The sequence below is a fragment of the Balaenoptera physalus genome (assembly GCF_965194825.1).
Source record: "Balaenoptera physalus genome assembly, chromosome: 7".
In the NCBI taxonomy this organism is placed as follows: Eukaryota; Metazoa; Chordata; class Mammalia; order Artiodactyla; family Balaenopteridae; genus Balaenoptera; species Balaenoptera physalus.
In genome coordinates this window covers 3,242,214-3,255,713 of record NC_138886.1, presented here as the reverse complement: position 1 = coordinate 3,255,713, position 13,500 = coordinate 3,242,214, and the positions used below count along the sequence as shown (strand labels likewise).

The 13,500-nt window shown below is 59.6% G+C and overlaps 1 protein-coding gene across 1 annotated transcript; it reads right to left on the bottom strand.

Annotated features, from left to right (window-relative positions):
* Positions 1–2,731: 2,731 nt before the first annotated feature.
* LOC309664287 (ficolin-1-like) lies at positions 2,732–12,821 on the bottom strand. The gene is made up of 9 exons (XM_082469486.1): positions 12,564–12,821; positions 11,966–12,079; positions 10,422–10,475; positions 9,921–9,956; positions 9,112–9,144; positions 8,544–8,671; positions 7,930–8,059; positions 6,912–7,046; positions 2,732–6,345 (listed from the first exon to the last, which is right to left on the bottom strand). The coding sequence occupies exons 1-9, from the start codon at positions 12,655–12,657 to the stop codon at positions 6,098–6,100; spliced, it is 972 nt and encodes a 323-aa protein (XP_082325612.1). The 5' UTR covers positions 12,658–12,821; the 3' UTR covers positions 2,732–6,097.
* Between the last annotated feature and the right edge of the window lie 679 nt (positions 12,822–13,500).

Sequence of the window (13,500 nt, the reverse complement as noted above, 5' to 3'; positions counted from 1 at the left end):
TGAGGCACGTCTCAGGTTGCATTTCTTGCTACCTCACCTCCACGCCTCCCTGTACCTCTCATCTTAGGGAGGCTTGCTCAGAGCTTCCAGGCTTGGGCAGAAAGGCTCTTACTCCCAAGGCTGAGTAGCTCTATTCCGAAAAAAAATACTTCACCGCTCGTTGGAACTCAAGGACTTTCAAAAAGTCCATCTCTTATTGTCTGGGGTCTAGAGCTGTTCGGGGATTTTCCAACTCAGTAAGACCCCAAATTCCTGGACACTTTATTTTTTGCTGCTTGCAAATGGCTCAGGTCTTCCCTAAGCTCTTTTCTTGTAACGCCTCCTCAGACAGCCAATACAGAAACACACGCCACTGAAGTTCTGGATTTGCAGGATCTTTCCTCGGAGCACCAGAGGACGCTCCATGGAACTGCTTTCCAAGTTTTCAGAAACAGCACTTACATCAAAAAAAAAATGTTCGCCCTCTACCCCCTGCTCTGGCTGCCAGGCTAATGCCACCAGTTGAGACTTTGTCGCAGACGCACTGCTCTTCTGATGCAACTTCTGTTCAAGACTTCTGGGTTGACAGCTGCTGTAACAAGCAGCCCTCACACTGCAGTGCAGGGCACACGCAGGTGGGCTGAGGGTCTTGGGCTTCTCGACTGGGAGACGGCCCGGGGGTCCCTAGGGCTGGTCCAGCCAGAGGCTGCATGACGTCTGTCAACATTCCATCTGTAGCTGTTATAAATGTGGAAGTCCAGCCAGGCCGGGCAGGCAGTGAGGAGGTGATGGAAGCCTGACTCCTGTAAGGACTCAGAGCTTCAGGCTGGGCCTGGAAGAAAGAAACACAGACGTCCCTTGCGTGTCACCCACTGCCTGAGTCTTTAATTTATGACGTTTGTAGGATGCCCCCTCTAGACCAGGAGCTCCTTCAGAGGGCAGATGGCCTCACCTGCCCGCCAAAGGGGGCTTTGTGGTCGGCAGACACCTCCTGACGGGTGGCGAGGTGGGGGCTTGATTTTGTCTTTCTTCGTTAAGCAATTAGAACTGCTCTAGTGGAGAAAAGAGAAGGCCTTCCCTGGCCTTGAGGGAAGGGGGTCCAGGTTTGGGGTTTTTCCTCTGTTGCTAGTGCCTGGGCTGCAGTTTTAATGGCCACTGAGCCTCCTCTCAGGATGACCAGCCCTCCTGGTTTGTCCAGCTCTGAGGGGTTTCCCAGGATGTGGGAAGTTCGGTCACCGGGAAGACCCAGGGTGACCAGGACAAGGTGGTCACCTCACTCTTCCTGATCAGAGGCTACGGGGAGAGGACAGAAGCCACAGGGCAAAGGGCACTTTGGGTGCAGGGGGAGGAAGGGATGGGAGAGGGGCTTGTGAGCCCCAGGGGTCCAGGGTAGTGATATTCCTCTGGGGATGGGGTCACGCTCCCACAATGCACAGCTCTTGCTTGGTGGCAGGCCGTCCTCTTCTCCCCCGCTTTCAACCGTTTCTAAGAATGTCGTTCCCAGCTCTTCGATCCCATCCTAGGTGATACCCCCTCCTTGGTTGCTTTAAGGTGCAAAACTCAGACCCCAGGGCACAGGTGTGGACAAACCTGTGCAGAGGGAAGCCCGGCTCTCTCCTCCCTGGTTCCGGACGCTATGGCTTCGTGAACGCAGCCCCAGCAGCACCCCATCTGTGGTGAGTAGTATCGCGCTCCGTCAGGACCCAGCCGAGCCTGAAATTCACCAGATGGCCCCTTGCAAGGCCTTTTCTTGTAAACAGCTCTTAAGGTGTGGGATTGTTGGAAAAGCTTGTAACCTCAGGGTGAAGGGAAGGCGAAGGGGCCCGAGACCAGTGGATTCCAGTGGCCAGGGCAAGAGTGTCAGGCTGGTTTCGGGGTTTGGGGCCAGTCCCAGCTCCCAAAGTTCAGCTCTGCTGGAGGGAGGGGGTGATGCCCCGGACGCCAGGAGGGAGGGGGAGGAAGCCAGTTCTCCCTAGAGGATTCTGATGGCAGAGAAGGCAGACAGCATGGCTTCAGTGCTGACCCCGCAGAACACACCCTGGGCGAGCGTGAGCAGAGGCGACAGAGGGACAGAGCCTTTGCCAGAGCCCTGCCCGCCGAGGGGCGCTGCCCTCCGGTCCTGGGTCTGTGCGCACGGCAGAGCGGGGCCCCAGGGACACAGCATCCGTGGCCCAGCCCGGCTGCCCGAGGGGCAGGGAGGGAAAGTGTGGGTGGGGGGTGGAAGTTCCAACAGCCACCAGCCAGCGGGCTCCACCCCCCAGGTTGTGAAACACCCACCGGAAACTGAGACCTGGCATAGGCTGTGGGGGTGGGCAGGCCCTGGAGGGCAGCCCTGGAGCGGGCAGAGACGTGGCGGGGAGGGTGTCACGGCCAGCTGGGGAAGCGTGGGGGATGCCCACGCCCCCGGTCACTGACCCTTCGGTCCGTCCCAGACCCCACGCTTCTCACTTATGATCCTCACTCCACGGGGTCCTCACACCCACCCTGTTATCCTGAGTTACGTGACAGAGAAGACTCAGAGAAGTCAAGTGACTGGCCCACTGTCACACCGTCTGGACCTGGCAGAGCCCAGGGAGTCCAGGTCTGTGTGGACACAAAGGCCTTGCCCTTCACTAGCTGAAACAGAAACTTACCAGTTCTTGAGATCGGCCAGGTCTATTCCGGGACCCCTCACCTTGGGAGTCCCGAACCCCAGAGCCCACAGACAGTAGTGGGTGGCCAACATGGGCCCTGTAAACCCGTGTTGACAACTGGCCAGGGCAGGGAGCCCAAGGTGCCAGGTGGGCACCAGTGCCAAGGCCAGGGAGCCTGCAGAGCCCCGGGCTCGGCCCCCCAGCCTGGCCTGGACTGGAGCGGAAACTGGGTGGGGGCCAGGCAACAGCAACAATTGAGTCAAGAGCCCCAGAGCCACTGGGTGCGGGGATGGGGGTTCCTAAGGGTTCTATCCATAGGGCCACCCCCGCGGGACGGGAGAAGGGGTCTTCTTCCCGGGGGAGAGTGTAAGGTAGACAGAACCAGAAATCAGACTGGAGTCTGGGAGGAATTGTCAAGGGACAGAGTAGAAAGGGGAGGGGACAGGGGTGTATGACGCTGTGCGGAATGGAAATCCAGGGGAGGGGGTGCACCCTGTCCTGGAGGCGCTCTCACTTCAAGGGAGGGGGGCGTCTCTTGGAGATGGAGGCCAGCCTCGCTCACCTGCATCTGGACGACCGCCCTCCCCCTTGCAGCCGGGATTTCTGGGTGGGCTGTCAGGAACTTCCAGATAAACGGTGTCTCGGTGGAGCGCATTTCTCTACCAATCACCAGGGGTCCCTGCCACCAGAGCAAGGTCCCCCCCAGGCTGGGCCTGGGCCCTCCCAGACCACAGAGGTCATGGCCACAGTGAAGAATCTGAGGCCTTTGCTCAGGACTCCCCAGTCCTATGCCTCCCTTTCTGCCAGCACAGACACCAAGCCCTTGGAGGAGCAGGAGGGCAGGGCAGGGCCAGTAGAGGGATGGGGAGAGCCCAGCCCAGGGGACACGCCTGGCCTGGGTCCAGGCTCCAATCTTGCCCCAAACCCCTGCTTCCAGGGGGCAGCCTGTGGCCCTGAGACAGCTCTGGTGGCCTGCAGGAGCCAGCTCTCACAGGAAGCCAGAGGAAGCAGGACCAGAAGCTTCTCTCCCCAGGGCCACCCAGAGCCAGCCGGTCCTACAGTGGCCTACGCAGCCTCATTCCTCAGGTGCCCACCAGCCGGTTACACCTTCCCATGGTCCCACATGTACAAGCACGCACTGCATACAAGACGGATGCACATAAAATGCAAGTGAATTATTACATGAGGTCAGTTCCCTAAGCCCCCTTGCTCTCCCGAATCCCTTTGACCTCATTTTCATAAGTACTTAAAAAAAAAAGTCTTATCAAGTCCCAAAAGCAAAAGAGTATTTGTAAATAAATTACAGCAATGGTCAAATTAAATGTTTCTAAAAATTGTCTTTTTTAACTCTTAGCCCATCTCTCAATTAAGCAGATTTTAAACATAACACTTTAAAAAAAATTCTGGTTTGCCAAGCAAAGCCTGTTTCTGTATTTAATAGTTATATTTTTGCCTTCCGCAACAATGACAGGGCACTTAAGAAATTAAGTTTTTTCTCAAGAGGAATTTCTCAAGATTTAATTTCACAACATGAGTTATAACTTCAAAGTTAGGACTTCTGGAAGGGAGGGTCCTTTCCGGTAAAATCTTGGTTCTAGGACTGAAAGGCTGAGATACAAGATCAAATGGCCTGTCCTGCCTTTTCCAGCTGAGCCAGTGGGCACTTCTCCACTGCTGAAGGCTTAGTCCCTGTGAAACGGAGTTAGTAGGGGCAAGTCAAGGTGCAGAGTGCCTAGGAGAGTTCCCAACACCAGATCACGATCCTGACCGTGGCTCCTGGGGCGTGTAGGTGAGGTCTTTGCTGCTCTCGAAGATTGGGCAGCAAAGCCTAGGGCTGACGTATGAAGAGTTGCATTATGTGTTCCCTGGCAAAGAGACCGCACCCGTCCAGGAACTGTCATCCTGCCAAGACGTCAAGGAACCAGGTCTTCAAGAAAAGAAAGAGATGATTGGGTATAATTTTATAGCAGCAGAATCCTGGATCTAATATTAACCATTGTATTTGACAGTTTGACAGTTTCTGTCCTGGGGACCAATCGGGGCCCCTGGGTGAGAGGGTGTGGCCCCATCCTCGGGCTCGGGGGGAAGGAAGGGCCACGCCCTCTCTCCTGAGCCCACTCCCCAGGCCCGTCCCTCTCTGTCCTGCACTGGCTCGTCTCAGGCCTCTGGGCCAGCATGAGGAAGGAGCAAGGGTGGGGATGGATTCCAGGAGCAGTGGCTCCTGGTCCTCAGGACACAGCACCTCCAGGCAAGGCGAGACAACCATGGGCCCTCTCCCAGAAAAAACCCAGACATGCCACGTTCTATGTGGCTTTGCACCGTTCTTAGACCAGCTAGGACCCATCTAAGGGACCCTTGGGGAGCAAGGATGGTAGTAACCACCTTGCACCTTTCTAGATTCTCTCCAAGTAGATGATGCTGCCAGAAGAGACACAAGAGGGCTTATGAAGACCCAGATAGTCAGGCAAGGGTTAGGGACCGGCCAGCGCCAGGACAGGCTGGCCACCTGAGGATGGGTGGCTTCTTGGTGTATGGCGGTGGAGGCAGCAGGAGGAGAGAGTGGGACCCTCTTCAGCAGATACAAGTACAGGTGCTGAGGGCACTGGCATATCTCTCAGAGATGGCTGCCTGGAAAGCTGGAGTCTCCCCGCCTGCAGGTCTGTGCCGGCTCAGCTGTGGGGCGCTTTGCACTGAAATCACTCTCTCCTCTCCTGGAGCGCTCCAGTCAGCCACAGCGGCTCCTGTTCCGTTTCCTTCTTTATTGGTGGTGAGGGATTCCCAGGCCACCATCACCCTTTATGGGTAATGGGGACCCAGGAGCCTGGGTGGTGTGGATTAGCGGGGACAGCTGGGGCCAGGAGGCTGGGACTGCACTTCACCTCTGAGCCCGGGGTCAGAGGACACTTTCTTGAAGGGCTAAGAGTAAAGACTTTAAGATGTGTGGTCACACGGCTCGGCCTCTGGCCCTCTACTCAGCCCGAGCTTGAAAACTGCCTGGAGGCAGACAGCTGCCCGGCCCGGCAGGGAGAGCGACACTTGACTGGCACGCAGCCCCACGTGCGGGCCGCGCTCTGTGACTCTGGCCTCAGACCATCGGAAACACCTTCAGCCCAAAGGGCACCTGCAGAGCTAGGTCACGGGGACAGATGGACAGACAGGGGCACAGGTCAGAGCATGGCAGTGATGAAGGAGTCCCATGTCTGCTGTCGGGTAAGCAAGCATCTTTATTGCGAATATGTGTGTCTGGCAAGATCTGGAATAGCATTTTCTCTTATCCTCGTGAGTGGGACAGAAGGGTTGGAAGTCAGTGGAGGCACAGAGCGAGAGCCTCCTGCCCAGGGCACAGGATGCGGCTCTTCTGCTCCCATGAGGATAGTGACGTGGAGGTCCGCAGCCCCTTCCTGGGGAGGGCTCTGGACCAGCTGCCCCGCCGGGCTGCGTGCAGAGGGAGCTGCTCCCAGACGCTCTGGCCGGCCGGCCCCGCCCTAGGTGGCCCGCACCTTCATCTCCGACACCTTGTAGCTGTAGTTGTACCCCTTCCCTGACCTCCAGTTGATGCCGTTTGCAAAGCTCTCGTGGGGCCCCCCAAGGTAGCGACCGTTCAGGTTTGACACATGACAATTGTTGTACCACCAGGCCCCCTGGTACCGCACCGCACAATTTGCAGTATTTTTGTCGTTGTCTTGGTCTTTGGTGGAGAAGGCGTGGTTGTTGTGGGACGTCAGGGAATCACCTGCTCAGAAGGAAAGGTCGCCTAATTGGCACACAGGGCTAGGAGGTCCCCGACGCTGGTCCAGGTCAAAGCTGCTGTGTCCGGGTGTGCAGGTTGCACACTGTGCAACTCCAAGGGTTGCCACTCACATGACCCCAGGAAGCATCCCTCTGCTGATGCAGTGGCCTTGGTATCCCCTCATCTGGTCTGCTCCTGCCAGCCAACAGGCATCCTCTCACTTAGGGGGAGAACTCTTTCATCCTCAGGGGAGAATTCCAGTAACAAGAGTGGGAATGGAGCCTTCAGGGAAATGGGCTAAATTATCATCCTTCCCCGTTTTTCATCAGTAATGGTAGTTAATAATAATGCCATAGCTTGTTGGACTTTGTCATGGGTCACATCAGCCTTGTGGGTACACTTAGGTGTGTGTAGTATTACCTCACTGTGTGGATAAGAAACTGGTGAGGTTAAGTCCCCAGGAACATCACACAGAGTAGGCAGAGCCAGGACGCTCAGCAGGTCCTCTCTGCTTCCCCAAACCCCGCGCTGAAGCCCAGGCCACTGCTGTGCCCCACGCGGACTCTCACCTGCGCTGCCCTCGACAAAGGCTCCCAGGACCAGCTTGTACTTCTCTGCCTCACCCGCCATCTTGAATGACTGGTACTTGGCAAATTGGTGGTTGCCTTCAAAGTCCATGAGGTCTACCCGAAGCTCGCTGCTTCCTGTTGGAGGTGGGAGCTCAGGTCCCAGCAGAAGGGACCCTCTGCCTCCAGGCACGGGGGGATGGGAATTTGGGTTTTAGGGGACGTCTGAACTTGGCATCGGGGACAATTCACCGGGAAGGTGTGAGAGGCTGGGCTGGTGTGGTGGGAGGACCTCAGGGATGGCTCCCTGTTTTCAAATAGCTCCCCTGCTGTTCCATCAGCCGTGCCTGAAATTCCAGGTCGGTGTTCCTCGGATGAAATGAAGCCTCGCTCTAGTTTGAAACCCTAAATTCTCCTGCAAATAGCTGTGAATGCCACGGCAGGAAACCTTTGTATGTGCAGTTTCTTCTGCAAGAATTTCAGGCACGTGACTGGACACCCTCAAGGTTGTCATGAGGGAGTGGAAGAATTAAGAACGGATTTACAGGTTTGCCGTTGACCTCAGGACCAGCTGTGAAGCTGATTCTGTGAAACGGAGAAGTGGGGTGAGGGGGCCTGCGTGGGGACCGCCACATGCACTGAGCAGGAGAGGCAAGGGAGGGGGCCTTGAGCACCTAAGATCCCAGTTTCAAGGAAGGACCAACAGTTGGAAGTGGGAGAAGGGCCACCCCAATCCAGATGGCCTCCTCCTCACTTCCGACTCTCGGGTTCTAGATACGATCGGTCCTGAGACCAGAAGTCGTCTTCACTCCAATAATCCACCTCCTCTGATTTGAACACTCAGAGAGTGTAAGAGAATACATGTCCTAGGTTCTCAGAGTAATAACCCTTCCTGCTGTCAGACGTGACCACCCCTGGGGCGAGGAGGAGTGGGGTCTTCTGGTTCACGTGGCCCAGGGCTAAGGTCAGGGGCATGTGGATTTCAGGCACCCCACCACAAAGCCGCCGGCCGTGGGCCTACCCTGGGCGGTCAGGGCGTGGATGTTGTCATTCCCCAGCCAGAACTCTCCTAGCTGACTGCCGAAGCCCTGCTTGTACGCGGTCCAGTCCCGGTAGAAGTCCACGGAGCCGTCACTCCTTCGCTGGAAAACCTGCACACGATGGGGAGGGCTGAGGAGACGGGGCCCCACTGCCATCCCCCCCACAGGGCACCCCGGCCACACGTGGGAGCAGCACTGGTAGTTCACACGCATCACAGGCTGAGGACCAGAACGTGGGTCTCATCAAAGAGCCCAGGGGCAGTCAGGGACACCCACATGGGACCAAGGAGGAAATGGAGGCTCAGAGAGGGCAGGCAACGAGCCCAAAGCCACACAGCTGGAGAGGAATGGGCACCTCCGGGCCTGAGCCCCCCGCCCTGAGCCACGGGACTCCTTCCCATACGGGTCCACACACCCCTCCCCTGACATTTCTGATTCTCCCGACCTCAGTGAAAGGACGGGGTCAGCCTGAGCCTGGAGGGATGGACGGTCTCACAAAGGCCACTAAAGAGTGATCTGCCACCAGGTGGGCCTTCCAGGCACGCCCGCCCCTGCCCAGGAACCCCACGGCCATCACTGGGTCCCCCCCACTCACGGTCCATCCCCCGCTGTCCATGTCCATGTCACACAGCACGGTCAGGGGCCGGCAGTCGGGCAGGTAGATGGTGTGCCAGCCACTCAGAAAGTGCCCCATGGTGAGCAGCTCCTTACAGGTCCGAGGTCCTGGGAGGGGAAGCCGGGGAATAGACGCCAGGACAGGAGCTCTGGGCAGGGCAGGGGGGAGGAGGAGGGGGGAGGAGGGAGAGGCAGGGACACCTGCCTGGGGGAAGGGGGCTCTGAGTCCTGGGACAGAGATGCAGCCCCCAAGGCCACCCAGCTGTGATGGCCAGGCCCCGTCTACCTGGCCATCCCTACCTCCCAGGGCTGCCCCCGCCTAGTCTCCTGGGCACCGGCCCTCCTCCAGGAATATACTTGAGTTATCCAGGCAATGGCTGCCTATCACTCGGGTAATTGGGGAGTAGGATATGCGCAGAGAGGGTTTTGTCCTTGGAAGTTGGAACCTGAGTCTGTGCAGCTGGCCTTCTGGTCGACCCCCCCACTCCCCCGCCCCCAGCAGGAGCAGGTCCAGGCGGAGGTCCGGGGGTCAGCGTGTGCGTGGTCACCTGTGGCACAGGAATGAAGCTGCCCTGGCTCTCCTGTTGTGGGGAGAGAGGACATGCACGTCACACGTCTGGAAACAGCGCCCTGTGCCCCTCAGCCCCGTTGCTCCGTGAACACAGCGGGGAGAATGGAAACCGTTATCCAGCTCTTTGCAGGACTCTCAGCCTCCAGCCCTGAGGACCAGTTCCTAGACTCAGCATCACTGGGCTTGCTTGGCCCCCACTGCATCCGGCCTGCCCGGGGGCTGGCGGCCAGCACTGTCGCGCGGGGCGCTGGCTGGACCGCCGTGCCGGCCACCTCGCCTGGGCTTCACGGCTCACGGCGGTGGAGGCTCAGCGCCCCCAGGCCTATCGCTTTCCACAGCCCGTGTCTCCACCAGAGCCTCTGCTTGTGGAAAGTATTGGGGAGCATTTGGGATGTGAGTCTGGGCCCCAACCTTGCACTTTGTATTTGTAGCTGGAGCATGTGACTGTGTCTTGGAGTTTTGCCTTTTCTTGCTTTTACAAAATTTTTTAAAAATGAGCATAAATCAGAAAATTATAGCAAAATATCCACAATTATGTAGTAAGGCAGTATTGCCAGTCACCGGGGTCCAGCTCTGGAGCCGCTGAGCTTTGAGCACTCACCGGCCGCTGACAAAGCAAGCCGGGCTCAGAGGCCCCTCGTCCCGCACCCATCGGTTGGACGGACAGGGCCCGGGGTGTGGTCTGAGATCCTCTCCCAGATGGTGCTGGGAGTGACCGAGGCCCCTGGGACCCCCCAGCCCATTGCAAAGCCTGCCCAATGACCCCAGGGAGGCGGAGGGGCTCACCTTTCTCTCCGCCCGTGCCCTTTTCCCCTCGGTCTCCTGGGGAGAGACAGGAGATGCACAGGACGTCTGGTCAGTGGACATTGACCCTCCGCTCAGGAAACCACCCAAGGGCTCAGTTCTTCGGGAGCTGGGGCGTGGGGGACAAGGCTGGGGCTCTGGGCACCACACACGCAAGCTCCGCGGCCCACACGGCTTTCCAATGCCTGGGTCTCAGCCAGGGGAGTGCGGGGGGCGGACTCAGAGGCCTGGATTCTTCCCTGGGTTATGAGAGGCTGTTCTGGGCCTGGGGCCCCGGACCCGGGACCCAGTTCACACGCTGTCTCGAAGCTCTTTGGAAACAGGAAGCAGGACAGGTCCCTCTCTGTCACTTGGCCTCCCTCCCTCTCTCTGTCTCTCTCCCATCTCTCTCTTCGCCTCCTCCCTCTCTCTCTCTGTCTGTCTCCATGTCTCCTGTCTCTGTAGACTGGCCCCGGGGTCCTAGCTCTTCATCACCTTTGGTACCTTTGGGCCCAGTCGGTCCTGCCTTCCCAGGGACTCCGGGAGAACCTCGTTCCCCTGTAAATTCCAAAGATACATCTTTGAGGAAAAGGCAACCTGAAGAATTCCACTTGAGCGTCTCTGCCCTAAGGAAAACAGTCCTGACCCTCCCATCCCAGCTGCGGTATCCTCAGGATCACTGCTCTGGGACTCAGCCCGCGGGTGACAGCAGACAGCGGGGACAAAGCACTCACAGCCACCTGGTGCTGACCGGCCGGCACGCCAAGCCCGGGCCCCAGGGAATCACCAGCGTTCTGGCTCCCGACCACCTCAGTGTAGCAGCCCCGGGCCAGGCCACCGTCACAGAGCCCCACCGTCTCCTTGGGGGCCTGGGACCAAGAGCACGTCCTCAGAGACCCTGTCACACAGGAGCCTCTGGCCCGTTGGTTCTGGGAGGGAGGAGGGGCCCTGCCCTGTGCTCAGCCCTGGATGCAGAGGCGGTTAGGCGCAATTATGCATCCCTCTGCGGTGATTCTCTTTCCACCTCCATAGAGGAGGGGTCAGGAGCCACGAGGCCTCCCAGGTCTGCGTTACTGATGTTAGCAGGGGGCTAGGACCACCCAGGGCCCCTGCCCCTCCTCCTGAGCACTGAGGGGAGGGTCAGGAGAGGCGGCCCCAGGCTCAGCCGAGGCAGCAGGACCATCTGCCGGCAGGCTGCCCTCCCCGGGGAGTGTGGGTGTGGGGGTGTGGGGGTGTGGGGCAGAGGGGGCGCCGGCTCAGCTTGGGGCGGACTAACCACACCCACTGGTGGGCAGCGCCCCAGATTTGCTCCTCCTCCCAGTGTGCCCCCCTCAGGATCCCCAGCCTGGAGCCCATCATGGTGAGCACATGCCGCCCTCCATCCCTAGGTCCTGACCTGGGTGCCAACGGCCCCTGAGCTGGATACCTCCTAGGACGTGAGAGGCTGGGGACCTCCGAGCTCACCCTGTCTCCGGAGCCCTTGGAGTCCACTCACACCCAGGCCCGGGGCACTCACCCCTTGAGCTGGGTGCACACCTGCCCTTCATACCAGGCTCGGGGCCCAAAACCCCACAAGGGGGCCACCACGTCGACGGGAGAGGTGTGGAGCGCTCGGGGGCCTTCATTCTGAGTTGGGGTGCAGCTCCACCCTCCCTGGTGATGGCCGACTGCTCTGAGCCCCAGTTTTCTCATCTGCGGTACAGACAGCAAAGGCTGGGGCCTCAGTTTTCAGGTGAGAATACCGAGGTACGTAAGGCTTGGAACTCTTGCCCACGGCCACGTAAAGCCAGGGCTGGATCGAGGACCAGGAAGCGGGTGTTCTATGAAAATATACCCAAATGTGAGCTCACAGACTAGCTGAGACCAGCCCCCTCCTCAGGGAATGACAGATCCCGGTGGGCCTCGGGGGTCACTCCTGACGCCAGCTCTGAGCAGGGTCGTGACCCAAGCCCCCAACCTGAGACCCGCAGGGGCCACTGCCCACCCAGGGTCTAATTTGAGAAGAGCTGGTGCTCAGTGACCCCCCACCCCCGAGCCAGAGCACGTACCCTTCTGTCCACTGGCGCCTGCCTCTCCCTTGGGCCCTGCGTGTCCGGGCAGCCCCGGGCAGCCTCGGAGGATGGAGAGCTTGTCAGAGCCCTCCAGACCCACCAGCTTCACCTCTGCAGAGAGACACAGAGCGCCAGTCAGGGCACCCGTCCTGGGCCTGAGAGCCCTGCAGAGCCGGCGACAGGACACCCGAGCCACGGCGATCTGCCACGCGGCGACCACGGCCTGGGCTCTTGGCTGTGGCCAGAGTCGCCCGTCTCACATGAAGGGTCAGCCTGGCAGTGAGTTTCCCGCCTCTGGTGGGCACTGGTCAGGCGTGGAGGTGATGCAGGGCCGAGCCCTGGCCTTGTAGTGCCCCCTGCCTGAGCCACCCTCCCGCAGCCTCAGTGCTGGAGGGTCAGCTCGGCAGTGAGGCGTTCAAAAATGTGCAGTGTCCGCTTTTGAGAAGTGATGACTGCAACTCGCTATCATGAGGAATATGGAAATTGTCCAGAAGGGCTTAGCTCGGGGCCCAGCACAGTTGGCTGTTAGCGCACGGGGCCTGCGGCTTTCAGACCCGACCGCTGTCATGTCCTACTCACCTGGTGTCTGACTCACCTGGACAGGTGTCGGGGGCGGAGGCTACGGCACCCAGGAAGGCGATGGCCAGCACTGCGGGCCCGATGGCCATGGCCACTCCACGCTGCTCCATCGCTCTGCTCCTTGCTGCCCGAGGAGCCCCGTGCTCTTATAGGGCTGTGGCCACGCACTGTCACCTCTGGCCCTGTTTCTCCTCCCGGTGGGGACAGCCAGCTCCTCCCCCGGCTTGTGGCGCCAGCTGGAGGTGGAAGCAGCCTCAGCTGGTTCTCTTCCAGGGCCCAGATCTTCCTTACTGAGCATCTGACTTCCGTGCTCCCTGTGGACCGGCCCCGCTTCCCCTCGGCAGGGACACTTCCCTCCAGCCACCAGGCCCCCTAGGCCCTGCACAGGGAAGGGCCAGCCCCCCGGCCCCCCCCCAAATCACCCAGCTCTGCCCAGGCCACACCTGAGGCCTTCTCAGGGGGCAGGGTTTGAGGAATTCATTTGTATTTTATGGGCTTCAAGTCTACAGAACTTTAGAAAGTTCTCCTGGAGTCTAGGGTGGTTAGAGGGGAGGGGCGAGGAGAGCAGGATGTGTGCGGTGGAGATTTCCCGGGGCCGGTGTGCCGTGGGCTTCCGACTGCAGTGGACACGCAGCGGGAGAGAAGCAGGGGCGGCCAGGCCGGGAGCATCGCAAAGCGTGGCCCTGGGGCCTTGACAGAGGCGGGACGAGCACCTGACTGCAGCAGTTCCAGCCTGGGGGGCGTGGAAGCGGGGCCAGGCGTGGGCCGGGGTGGGGGAGGGCATGAAATTGCTGGGGCGGGGTGGGGGGGCATTCGGCACCCGCCCCAGGAGGGAGCAGGCCAGATGCTTTTCCCACGCCTCCCAGGGAAGCGCCACACGCTGAGGCTAGCTGTCACCGGGACTCCCGTCAGAGACGGAGGTGGCAAGTCTGTGCCCCCAACCCCATCCCAAC